This window comes from Dendrobates tinctorius, unplaced genomic scaffold, assembly GCF_039654945.1.
Source record: "Dendrobates tinctorius isolate UK_male_01 unplaced genomic scaffold, ASM3965494v1 ptg000164l, whole genome shotgun sequence".
In the NCBI taxonomy this organism is placed as follows: Eukaryota; Metazoa; Chordata; class Amphibia; order Anura; family Dendrobatidae; genus Dendrobates; species Dendrobates tinctorius.
Window position 1 is genome coordinate 5,965,715 of NW_027361831.1, and position 14,009 is coordinate 5,979,723.

The 14,009-nt window shown below is 42.9% G+C and overlaps 1 protein-coding gene across 1 annotated transcript in view; it reads right to left on the reverse strand.

The window, feature by feature from the left end:
- Positions 1–14,009, reverse strand: part of LOC141052923 (uncharacterized) — a 70,940-nt gene that overhangs the window by 27,568 nt on the left and 29,363 nt on the right. Inside the window, exon 7 of the mRNA XM_073550244.1 lies at positions 7,631–7,767. Coding sequence (XP_073406345.1) covers positions 7,631–7,767 — 137 coding nt within the window. The remainder of the gene's footprint in view (positions 1–7,630; positions 7,768–14,009) is intronic.

A 14,009-nucleotide genomic window follows, 5' to 3' on the forward strand; every position in this document is an offset into this window, starting at 1 on the left:
CCATGTGTATAATAGGATAAAAAATGCATAACATCAAACTAACATATATATTCTCAAGAGAAAAAAGATGATCAAAAGGCCAAAGTAATATTCAAGATCAAAATTATTTTATTAAATTATAACAAAGAGGCTTAAAAATCCATATCACCAGCATAGGAAGAGACAGGGTAAAAAACACCTGTTAGTGAAGTTCCACATATGCACACAAAGGGACGCACTAATCCAGGCACACAATTGATGAGTAAACAATAAATGCTTCAGCCTATAGGTATAATACAGGAATAGTACAAAAGAGTATGTAAATAGGCTTACACCTGTGTGCTCAGTTTATTCATATGGCACAATGCCCTGAACTCCCATAATCAATCCTACATATAAGCACATAAGCCTATGTATGGGAGGAGGATTAAAACCGCCACACTACCGACCTCCTTTACCCATAGTAATAACCACAGTGAAAGGGGACAATGCCCAAAATAATTATAAAATTACCCGTGGATGTCAGCAGGTAACGGCCGTGGATGTCAGCAGGTAGCGGCTGTAGCGATGCCCAGATGAAGTGCATCCGCCCCGACGCGCATTTTGGACCTTCCTTTCTCAAGGGGCCTGGCTGGGCAAATGGCAATCCACCTTTTTATATCCCCGGTCACCGCGCGGTAATCCACGCTACCAGAAATAGCGGTCCTGAACCGGAAGTGACGCGCACCGTTACCAAGACACCAACAACGCTGGCCAGCATCGGCGTCATGCAGGGGGAAGGACTGGGGCGGGTCCCAATGCTGCATAGAGACGCCGAGAGCGGGCCAGGGACATGTTTACCATCCATATAGGCGCCAGAATCATTCGCCTGTAGGCACCAGGTTTAATAATAAGGTAATTAATTTGAACACCCATGTATTCACCCATACTGATCTAGCTATCCTAGAGAAAGGCCTATCATTTTCACCCGCCGCACCTTTTGATGCCTTTTTGGCGGTTAAAGATCTCCATTTATTCGCTCGATCTTTGATTTTTAAGAGATATTTTTTTGATGGCAACCTCTCTAAATTGTTTCCCACAGAAGAAGAACAAATAGCCCTTCGGGCCTTGGAAGATCTGTCCGCCGAACACGATGCTCTTGAGGGAGGTAAGGTACCATCATCTATACGTCCTAAATCTAAGAAGTTCTTGCCCCTGTCCTCATGTCCTAAAGTGGGCCTATTTGTACAGATAGTGAGCAAGGAGCTCCTTGAGATCCCACGATATGTGTATAGGGACAATTTAACTAGAGAGGAACGTGTGCGTCTGAGCGTTCTTCAGGGCCTAACGGATGTGGTATTTAACACTAGAACTACTGATGGAGTCATTTTGACTCCTTTCGTTTTTTATTTCTCTTCTGTGACTACATTTTTCAGAATTCCGGCTTGAAACTCAGTGACTTTTCCTCAAATATGATGTGAAAAAAGATTTTGTGAGAATAAATAATTTTGGTGAAAAATTTGTGCGTTTTTTTCAAAATTTACCAAGAACTACTGAAGGGAGTCATTTTGACTCCCTACTATATTTTGAGGTCCTTTTGTCACTAAATGTTGCTATAAAGTTTTGTGCATAATTTTTTCACTCTGTCTTATTTACCCTGATGTTCATATAGATGTAGTTCAATTTACATGTCAACTTTTCACATTTTCCTTGTGTTTTACCTGCTTGTATTACTGTGTAATGCTGAACAAAATAGCTTGTTTACTCTAGGCTCTTATCTTATGCTAATGAAGGGTGGTGTTTTTCTAAGGTCCTAGCAGGAGACAGTATTCTGGATAGTAACTTTACTTTCAGTTCAGCTGAAGAGACAAAGAGAACAGACGCAGACATAGGAGCTCTGAAGACTCATACAGGTATGAATTGTTATGAAATAGTTTAGCTGTCTGTCAACTGATTCAGCCCACCTACTTTTGAAGGTGGCAGAACAGTTATTATTTCTTTTAGTTTTCATTTCATTTCTATTTTTCAGCAGGGAACTATATAGAATTATGGAATTTGTGAGGAATATGGAGAGAAGACGTTTGATAAAGCCTCAGGATATTCTGGCTACTTTGCAATCCATACCGGAGGATGAATCCGAATCCGAATTGCAGGAACATGTATTTGATTCTGACAGTGATGAAGATTTAATTCCTCAGAACATATCAAGTGAATCTGAAGACTCAGAAGGAACAAATCCAGAAGGTAAGTAGTTATGTGTATTTATTTGTTCTTCCACACACTGAGTTAGGGCCTGTGCACACTAGCAGAATTCTGGCTGAATAGCCATCTGGATATTCTTGCCGCAATACAGGACGTACCTGCCCGCTCATGCCTGAAGCTCCGCTCCGAACCCCGGGCTGGAGCCGCTGTCAGGGACAGAGCAGCGCTTGCTTACGCGCGAGCACGGCTCCGTCCCAGACAGCGGCTCCAGCCCGGGGTTCGGAGCGGAGCTTCAGGTATGAAACTCCGCTCTGTACCTGTACCAAAAAATGTCACGCAAGGCATTTTTGCAAACGCTTGTGAGAGAGTTGAGTGGTCCTTATGTCACAGATAGGGAAAAGGGTTCCACGTCCCAAGTTTCTACATGCTCAGAAGTGATGGTTCAAACAAAATTTTGCCAGATCAAAGAAAAGTGCAAGAAAAATAGATCTGTCGGCAATTGTAAGACTTGTGGTAAGTCTTTGTGTGGGCAATGTACTGCCATAAATCAAAGGCAATGCCTAAAATGCGAAACACCAAATGTTTAGAAGGTGAATTCTGCGCCATATTTTCATTTTTATGCTCCTCCACCTACATTTTCTCTGCTTTTTGTTCTTCAGTTGTTGTTTATATGTGTGCACTTGAATAAAAAAAAAATGTTTGAAAAACGTCTATTATAATTATTATTATTTTCTGTAGAAAAATAAGAAAAGCAGAAAAAAAACAATCAAAAGCATTACTGTTGGATCTCACAATAATAATACATTACAAAAAATATAATTATTAATAAATAACCACAAATGAAACTCTAAAAATAAACGAAAACAAGCAAGGAGTCAAAATGACTCCTTTCAGTAGTTCTAGGCGGGGTCACGAGTCCAGTAGTCCTAGTGTTAAACTGCCGGACAAGGGGGGCAATGTGGTAGTATGGCCTAAAGTTCTCTATGAGAAGGAGGCCTTTCGTCAATTGGATAACAAGGTCTGCTACAAAAAGCTCACATTTAACCCCTTGTCCGCCTATTCTGCACAGCTGCTTACCATCATTAATAGAGCTAAGGATGCGGGCACCATATCCAAAGAATTGGCAACTGCTCTTATTGTACATGAGCCAACAATTTCGACATTCTATTTATTGCCTAAGGTCCATAAGGACGTGCAGACACCCCCTGGTCGCCCCATTATCTCGGGCAGTGGCAATTTTGTAGAACATGTGAATCGGTGGATAGACTCCAAGTTGCAGCCGTTAGTTGAGGGGTTGCCATCATTTTTGAAAGACACTGGGGAGTTGTTGAGGCGGGTAGATGGCCTGCATCTGGAGGACGATATGTTGGTGACTGGGGACATTGAGTCCCTATACACCAGCATCAGGCATGAAGATGGCCTTCGTGCAACAGCATTTTTACTTATTATGTCCAACTTGCCTGGGGACATCAGAGAACTGATTACTGAGTTATTAAGATTTACTTTGACTCATAATTTTTGTGTTTTTAAGAGGTCTTTCTTCCTGCAGCTCCAGGGAACAGCTATGGGGGCAGCTTTCGCCCCTGCTTATTCTAACCTGTTCCTGGGGCTGTGGGAGAGAGACCTCTCCCTGTCGGATCAGTCGCTGTGCTGTGTCCTCTCTTGGACACGGTACATCGACGATATACTTCTGATCTGGCAGGGATCTAGTGATGATCTCCAGGCTTTCATGACAGCTTTGAATAAGAACAGGTTAAATATTTTTATTACCTACAAATATGATCATGAGAGCATCGAATTTTTGGATGTGACACTAAAAAAGGATAGTAGGGGTGAATTACATACCAATATATTTTCGGAAGCTTACGTCCACCAATACGTTACTACATGCGACCTCCTCCCATCCGGGTCACATGATCCAATCTGTCCCCACTGGACAATTTATACGTTTGCGTAGATTGTGTTCCACCAACGACTATTTCTATAGACAACCTGAAGATTTAAAAAAAGAGGCTATCCGAACGTGGCTATAACAATCGTAGGATTAAGAAGGCATTTAATAGGTCCAAATACTCATCGAGAAATGCACTACTTTACGGGTCCAAGCCCAAGAAGGAATCCGAGCATATAAGGTTTGTGACAAATTATCATTCACACTTTTCCCTTATGAGGAAGATTCTTGATAAATCGTGGTATATACTAAGGGCTGATCCGGTAATTGCCAGGTTCCTTCCTGAGAGGGCTGCCATTGCTGCCAGAAGAACAAAGAATTTGAGGGACCAATTCGTCCATAGTCACTATAATGGTTTACCAGTGGCTACATTTCTTGATCAAGTGGCGAAACGTTGTGGTAGTTCTTCGTGTGGTCGCTACGTTGCCTGCCCAAATATTAACCGTATAGGGACTTTTGTAAATCAAGATGGTTCTAGGGAGTATAAAATCAAGAAATATATTACATGTACCAGCAAGAACGTGATTTACTATGCTATATGCCCATGTGGTATGATTTACGTGGGCATGACAACCAGGCAGCTGAAAATACGTGTTAGAGAACACGTTTTGGGCACTGAGGCAGCAGCGATCACCAAAGATGTATCATCTTTGAAAACTATTCCCTGCCACTTCAGACGATTCCATGGATGCGATGGTAGCCTTCTCAGGGTTAGGGGCATAGATATGTTAGACATAAGCATTCGTGGTGCTGGCATTTATAGAAGATTGGCCCATCTTGAGTCCAGATGGATATGGACACTGGGCACAGTCCAACCATCTGGACTCAATGAGAGTATTAGCTATGCCCCATTCCTATAAGCAAGTTACACTGTTCTGTTTGGGAGACAGTTGTGAGTGTTGTGTCCCCATATTTTAGCTATGTTTTTAATTTTTCTTAGTGTTGTCTTATATATGGATCATTGGATGAATATGGATATATATTATGACCAGCACCTTTCCATCTATCTCGATTGCTTGGAGTCCAAGAAGATATATCTATTCTCATTGCTCAATTTACCTTATATATCTTCGTAATTGTGATTCTAGATAAATATATGTGGAGTGTGCAAAATCTAACACATATGTTTTGATGCCTAAGAAGACTGCATCTGCTTATTACTGTTTAAATTATTTCTTGTATATTTTTGCATAATTATTGATGTTTATATGTGTAAATAAATGCATGTGCAGGGTGACTCGACAGGTGTTGGTCGCACAAATATATATAGTTTACAACATGTCTATATAATGTGTCCTAAATCTCCCCTGTGGTCTTTATTGCTTTTATTGCATGTTATTGCTGCTCATAGTGTTAGGAACAGCGGAACGCACTAAATAAAAATAAATAATAAAGTGCGTTCGCCGCTCGGGGTCCACCGTGCAGTAGGTGTTACACCGCTGCTAGGTAATGACAAACGAGCAATATGGCGGTATAATGCGCACGGATTCAACATCACCCAAAGTGCGCAGAGCGGGCTCTGTTCACATACAGAGGCACCGTAACAAAAACGCTGAGCCTGTTAGTGTCACAGGCCTCAGATGAATGCACACACGGTATCAGGTCACAGGAGCAGGACCTAAGACAGAGGAGCTGCAACTGTCTAGACCTACCGTGTGTGCGGCGTCGCTACTGCGAGCCCCAAGAAGGGCTGCAACTGCAGCGAGCCGTATGACACTGCCGCTGGACGACACAGCTACAAAGCAGGCACAATGTCGGACGCTAGCGCAGAGGTGCGGTGTGCACAGTGGCCTAAGGCTTGCCACTGACTGGCACTGATGGCTGAACTAATTCCCTATCCACATGCGTAATATCAGAGGGAAGGGGTTTCTTAATAAGTCAGTCACCAGAATCATACATCCGTCACCAATCACACATAGCAAGTATAGTCTATACTAGCGCATGGCCGAACGGTCATGCGCGCTTTTTATAGCCGTGCGGGACCTTCCAGATCTCCGAGATGGACCAATGAGATCTGGAGCAGGACCTGGGCACATGACTCCCGATCTCCAATGGAAGATCGTCTCATGAGCATGCCCAGTATGAACACAGAGGAACTTTGTCTCTGGAGCGGTCTGCTGCAAAGTAATCAGCAGACCACAGAATGTGAAGCTCTGGATTCCTGCAGAGCAGACGCAGAAACCTGACACCTAACATTACCCCCCTCCTAGGGCCCCCTCCCCTCTGAGCCTTCCAATCCACCACCTTGTGCCCATCAGAGGCATAGGCCTCAGACTCGTCCGAAGGCAAGTTGGATGTCCCGGTAGGTGACACGGAAAACAGGGACACGAGGAAGGTATCAGAGGCGGCAAGATCGCCAGGTTTAAGAAGGGACACGTGGGAGACACCTCCCGGAGCATAAGTTGAAGTGGAACGCCGCGGTGTGTCGGCGGACGTCTCCACTCTCTGTTTAAGGAGGCTAACCCGAGCACATGAGGCGCATGCCTGAATATATTTTTTAATGTCACGAGCCCTGTGCGGCCACCAATAAGACCCTGCCAGGAGTTTTGTGGTCTGCATGTAGACACAGTGACCACCCGCCCTGGATGCGTGTGCCCACGCGAGAACCTTCGGCCGAAGGCGAGGGGGGACAAAGGTCTTGCCCGGTGGCACAGAGTTTGGCCATTGCGTGGCCCCGTTATCCTGGGGAACAGCGTGTTGACAATGGTAACCGCAAATGGAGTTTTGTGCCGGACGCGCCTCGAGAACGGCGCGAGACACCTCCATGGGCTCTGGGAGTGGAGTCTCTGGCTCGGGTGGTTCCAGAGGCTCAAAAAGGTTTCACTGTGGATATTACTATTATTACTATGGCTAAAGGAGGTCGGTAGTGTGGCGGTTTTAATCCTCCTCCCATACATAGGCTTACGTGCTTATATGTAGGATTGATTATGGGAGTTCTGGACATTGTGCCTTATGAATAACCTGAGGACACAGGTGTAAGCCTATTTACATACTCTTTTGTACTATTCCTGTATTATACGTGTAGGCTGAAGCATTTATTGTTTACTCATCAATTGTGTGCCTGGATTAGTGCGTCCCTTTGTGTGCATATGTGGAACTTCACTAACAGGTGTTTTTTACCGTCTCTTTCTATGCTGGTGATATGGATTTGTAAGTCTCTTTGTTATAATTTAATAAATTAATTTTGATCTTGAATATTACTTTGGCCTTTTGATCATCTTTTTTCTCTTGAGAATATACACATTCTGAACATGAATATGGCTTCTCCCCACTGTGAATTCTTTCATGCCTAATAAATTCTGATTTCCAGTTAACATTTCTCCCACAGTTGGAACAAGAAAATATCTTCTCCTCAGTATGAATTTTTTGATGTTCAACTAAAGACGTTTTGAGGGGAAAACTATTTCCATGTTCTGAATGTGAAAATATCTTCTCTGCTTGAAGAGCAGTTTGTTTTTAAATGCCTCTTTTGTGACTTTTATATTTCTTAGTAGTCTGTAATGAATCAGAAGATAGGACCTGTTTCAAAGGATCAGATGATAGATCTTTGCTGTGAGTAATGGCATTCACTTCAGTTATATCCTGTGTGATCTCAAGGTCATCTGATTTAAAAACTGAAGATGTCAGCTGTTCCTCTGATGTCCTGGCACCGTCATCTGCCAAGAAATAAAACTAATTGTTATTTTTGAATAAAATATCCTTGAAATTTATATTTTTGAACATTTCTAATTAAAATGTCCATTGAATTATTCACCAAGACAATGACCGATCACAGTCTAATAGGCCTCCTGAACAAGTGGGGTGTGGTGCTTAACTGTTCAATCTGTCCCCAAAAAATTGGAATAAAAAGCCACCAAAAATGTCATGTAGGCAAAAATGATACAAATAAAAACTTCTACTCATTATGCAAAAAACTAGTTGCCACTCAGGTCCATCATCTTTCGGTGGAAATACAGAGGTTTCCACATTATTAGTAACTCAAAGGTCCTTGAAAAGCAAAATGTTGGGGGGGGGGGGTGTCCTGACAGCCATGTGAAGCAGAAGTCTGGAGCTGAGCATCCAGTCTAAATAACAGCATTGACCCAGTGTACCTTCTCAGAACCGGTCCCTGACCTGTGTGAAGGTGTCCAGAACCAAAGAGAAAGCAGTCTGTATGTGCTAGAAGTTGAGATGACTCAAAGCAGGAGCCAGAAGGCGAGAGATCGTGGTTGGGAGATCTCCAAGATGGCACCTCCTCACAAAACCTTGGGCAGTGACAGAGCAGCAGAGATGGCAGCAATCAAGCTGGGGAGATTTGCAAGTGCAGTGGACGACTGACCCACACATCCTGTGAAACGCATGCCTGAGCAGGTACAGGAGGAGATGGATGATGGGGGGAGTAATGAGGAGACACGGAGAAGCATAACAGGTTGCTCCCTCAGCAACAGACAAGAGAGGCTGAGTCAGACCAACTGAAGGACCAATTGTATACAACTACAGAAGTCTGGAGCTGAGCATTCAGTCTAAATAACAGCATTGACCCAGCGTACCTTCTCAGAACTGGTCACAGTCCTGAACCAAAGGGAAAGCAGTCTATACGTGCTAGAAGTTGAGATGACTCGAAGCAGGAGATCCTTCAGGTGGTCTGACTCAGGAGAGGCTGAGCCAGTCCACCTGAAGGATCAATTGCATACAACTACAAATACAAGACTATAAGGAGCCAACTCTCAAGAGATATTTACACAGCTATAAATGGCTGCAGCTCTGTCTTAGATGGCCTCATGGAGCAAGTGGGAGGTTTCCAAGAGGACATCTTGAGGTGTAACTATATTCACAAGGGGTTAATTAAGGGTGGGAGTTCATAATTAAGGGTTTATAAGGGGCAGCTGGTTGGGGCTCAACTCCTTTTGGAAGTGCATTGAGCAGCAGGGTGGTGTGCTGGTAAAAGGGAAAAAAAATATTTTAAATCTTCTGCCTGAGCGAGTGTGAACGAGCCGAGTGTGACCTGAGCGTAAGTGCGAACTGTGGTAAGTGTGTGACTTGAGATTCAGTGACTTTGGATTCAGGGAGTTTCCAAGGGAGGTATTACTGAATTGCTGTTATATTTTATTAATACTTTTTATTTATTTTTGCTTATCTTTTTGTCTGGTGCAATCCCCATTAGGATGTGCTCCACTATTGCCAATGCCATCCAGTGCACGTCTTGCTGCATGTATGAAATCCTTGAACAGCCGGTCGAGAGTGCATACTGCTGTGCGAGATGTGAGCACGTTGTACATTTGGAAGCCCAGATACTGGATCTAAATGTGCAACTGGCAACACTGAGATCCATAGACAATATGGAAAGGAGTCTTCTGCTCACTGAGTAGACGCTCAATGGGATAGATGAGGGGGGATGCTAGATTGGAGCTGCAGGACAATGAAGCAGCTAGCTGGGTGACAGTAAGAAGGCGGGGTAGAGGGAAGAGCACAGGGAGGCTAGTCCTGATCTAGCACACCCCAATAAGTTTGCTAAGTTGGCAGATGAGGGGAGTGTTAGTGCAGGAGTAGCACTGCTGCAGCAAGGCATGTCCTCTGAAAGCCGGAGGAGTGTCTGCTCCATTAAAGGGGGAAATAGGAAAGCAGGGCAGGCCAGACAGGTTCTGTAAGTGGGAGACTCAATTATTAGGGGAACAGATAGGGCAATCTGTCACAAAGACAGGGATCGTCGAACAGTGTGCTGCCTACCTGGCGCTCGAGTCCGACACATCGCTGATCGGGTTGACAGATTACTGGGAGGGGCTGGTGAGGATCCAGCGGTCATGGTGCACATTGGCACAAATGACAAAGTTAGAGGTATGTGGAAGGTCCTTAAAGATGATTTCAGGGAATTAGGCTGTAAGCTTAAAGCAAGGACCTCCAAGGTGGTATTTTCGGAAATACTTCCTGTACCACGTGCCACGCCAGAGAGGCAACGGGAGATTAGGGAGGTTAATAAGTGGCTCAGGAATTGGTGTAGGAAGGAGGGGTTTGGGTTCCTGCAGATCTGGGCCGACTTCTCAGTTGGCTACAGGTTCTACGCTAAGGACGGGCTGCACCTCAATGGGGAGGGTGCAGCTGTGCTGGGGGAGAAAATGGATAGAAGGTTGGAGGCGTGTTTAAACTAGAGACGGGGGGAAGGTATTCCTTTTATAGGAGGGGAAGACAGTGCAGATAGAGACCTGGGCACAAATAATGAAATTGGGGGTGGGGGTGGCATGGAGTAGGGTTAGAACAGTTAATAATTTAAGAAAGAATAGAGGTACAGAGAGATACATAAAGTGCATGTATACTAATGCCAGAAGCCTCGCCAACAAAATGGAGGAATTGGAGTTAATGTTGTTGGAACATAATTATGACATGGTGGGGATATCTGAGACATGGCTGGATGAGAGTCATGACTGGGCGGTTAATTTACAGGGATATAGTCTGTTCAGAAATGACCGTACAAATAAACGAGGGGGAGGCGTGTGTTTATATGTAAAATCATCCTTAAAACCCATCCTTCGTGATAATATATATGAATCTAATGAAAATGTAGAGTCCCTATGGGTAGAGATAAGGGGAGGGGGAAAAAATAATAAATTACTGATAGGGGTTTGTTATAAGTCTCCAAAAATAATGGAAGCAACAGAGAATATCCTCATAAAGCAAATAGATGAAGCTGTGACTCAAGGAGAAGTCATTATTATGGGGGACTTCAACCACCCTGAAATACATTGGGGAACCGAAACCTGCAGTTCCAGCAAAGGTAATAGGTTTTTGACAACTATGAGAGACAATTACCTTTCACAACTGGTTCAGGACCCAACAAGAGGGGGGGCACTGCTAGACCTAATATTAACCAACAGGCCAGACCGCATATCAAATGTAAGGGTTGAGGGTCACTTGGGTAATAGTGATCACAAATTAATACGTTTTCATGTATCCTTTAATAAGAAGTGTAGTAGAGGGGTTACAAGGACACTAAACTTCAGGAAATTTCCAACGGATGAGAGATGATCTTGGTGCAATTAACTGGGACGATATCCCGAGACATAAAAATACACAAAGAAAATGGGAGACGTTTATTAGCATCCTGAATAGGACCTGCGCACAATATATACCATATGGGAATAAACATGCGAGAAATAGGAGGAAACCACTATGTCTAAATAGAGCTGTAAGGGGAGCAATAAGAGATAAAAATAAAGCATTTAGAGAATTAAAGCAAGTAGGTAGTGATGAGGCATTAACTAAATACAGAAAATTAAATAAATTCTGTAAAAAGCAAATCAAGACAGCAAAGATTGGAGACAGAGAGACTCATTGCCAGAGAAAGTAAAAATAATCCCAAAATATTCTTTAACTACATAAATAGTAAGAAGCTAAAAAATGATAGTGTTGGTCCCCTTAAAAATAGTCTGGGTGAAATCGTGGATGAGGAGGAGGAAAAAGCCAATATGCTAAATGACTTTTTTTCAACAGTATTTACACAAGAAAATCCCATGACGGATAACATGATCAGGGATAAAAATTCTCCATTAAATGTCACCTACTTAACCCAGCAGGAAGTACGGCGGAGTCTAAAAATCCTTAAAATTGACAAATCCCCGGGCCCGGATGGGATACACCCCCGAGTACTGCAGGAATTAAGCAGTCATAGATAGACCATAATTTTTAATCTTTAAAGATTCCATAATAACAGGGTTTGTACCACAGGACTGGAGTATAGCAAATGTGGTGCCAATATTCAAAAAGGGGACAAAAACTGAACTTGGAAATTATAGGACAGTAAGTTTAAACTCAACTGTGGGTAAAATCCTGGAGGGTTTTCTAAGAGATACTATACTGGAGTATCTGGAGAAGAATAACCTCATGACCCAATATCAACATGGGTTTACAAGGGACCATTCCTGTCAGACTAATCTGAAAAGCTTTTATGAAGAGGTAAGTTCAGGACTGGACCAAGGGAATGCAGTGGACGTGGTGTACAAGGACTTTTCAAAAGCTTTTGATACGGTGCTACACAAAAGGTTGATACATAGAATGAGAACAACTGGGATAGGGGAAAATATGTGTAGGTGGGTTAAGAGCTGGTTCAGGGATAGGAAACAAAGGGTGGTTATTAATGGAGCACACTCGGACTGGGTCACGGTTAGCAGTGGGGTACCAGGGGGGTCAGTTTTGGGCCCGCTTCTTTTTAACATATTTATTAATGACCTTGCAGGGGGCATAGAGAGTAGAATTTCAATATTTGCAGATGACACTAAACTCTACAGGGTAATCAATACAGAGGAGGACAATTTTATATTACAGGAGGATTTATGTAAACTATAAGCTTGGGCTGATAAATGGCAAATGATCTGTAATAGGGATAAAAGTAAGGTCATGCACTTGGGTAGAATGAGCAAGATGTATAATTATGTGCTTAATTGTTAAACACTGGGCAAAACTGTCACTAAAAAAGACCTGGGTGTATGGGTGGACGACAAACTCACATTTAGTGGCCAGTGTCAGGCAGCTGCTGCAAAGGCAAATAAAAGAATGGGATGCATTAAAAGAGGCATAGATGCTCATGAGGAGAACATCATTTTACCTCTATATAAGTCACTAGTGCGACCACACTTAGAATACTGTGTACAGTTCTGGTCTCCGGTGTATAAGAAAGACATAGCTAAACTGGAGCGGGTACAGAGAAGAGCGACCAAGGTTATTAGGGAACTGGGGGGTCTGCAATACCAAGACAGGTTATTACACTTTGGGTTATTTAGTTTGGAGAATCAAAGGCTTAGGGGTGATCTTATTACAATGTATAAATATATGCGGGGATAGTACAAAGACCTTTCTAATGAACTTTTTACTCTTAGACCTGTGACGGTTACAAGGGGGCATCCTCTACGTCTGGAGGAAAGAAGGTTTAAGCATACTCACAGATGCGGATTCTTTACTGTAAGAGCAGTGAGACTATGGAACTCTCTGCCATATGATGCTGTAATGAGTGATTCCCTACTAAAATTTAAGAAGGGACTGGATGCCTTTCTTGAAAAGTATAATATTACAGGGTATATACACTAGTTACCTTAATATTGTGTTGATCCAGGGAGTTAGTCTGATTGCCGTATGTGGAGTCGGGAAGGAATTTTTTTCCCCAATGTGAAGCTTACTGTTTGCCACATGGGGTTTTTTTGTCTTCCTCTGGATCAACATGTTAGGGCAGGTTAGGACAGGATATGGGTTGAACTAGATGGACTTCAAGTCTCCCTTCAACCTCAATAACTATGTTACTATGTTATATTAAATGCATAAATTAGGACATGTACAAGTCTAATGAAAGGGTGAGGGAGGTGGAGAAAAGAGTGAGTGTGGTAGAAGACCTTGTACCCTGTGTACAGAAAGATGTTAAAATGAATAAACATAAGAATCAAAGTGGATGACCTAGAGAATAGGTCAAGAAAAAATAATTTATGCATTGTGGGGGATCCAGAAAAGGTGGATGGTCAAGATCCGGTCATATACTTTGAAACCTGGCTACTAGAGAGATTCACCAAGGAAGCCCTGACACCATTTTTTGCCATATAACGTGTACACAGGGTACCCACTCGTTCAGGAGAGCACCATCCTTTCCTATTATAAAGACATAATCCTGCACGAAGCTAGAGACCATTAAGATTTATCCATCAATGGTACTAAAAAATAAAGAAAATAATTTGTGCAAAATTTTGGACTTAAAAATGACAGACAGAGGTGCATATATCCAGATTTTTCGGCAGAAGTACAGAGGAGAAGAGGGACATGACAGATCTTTTAATGGGGTTGGCATCCCACAGGCGTATCTTCAACAAACAAAAATATTTTATTGAGGGGGGAAAATGCGAGACATTTTTATGTCACCAATAGTAAAGGTGCAAAAGGGTCTTCA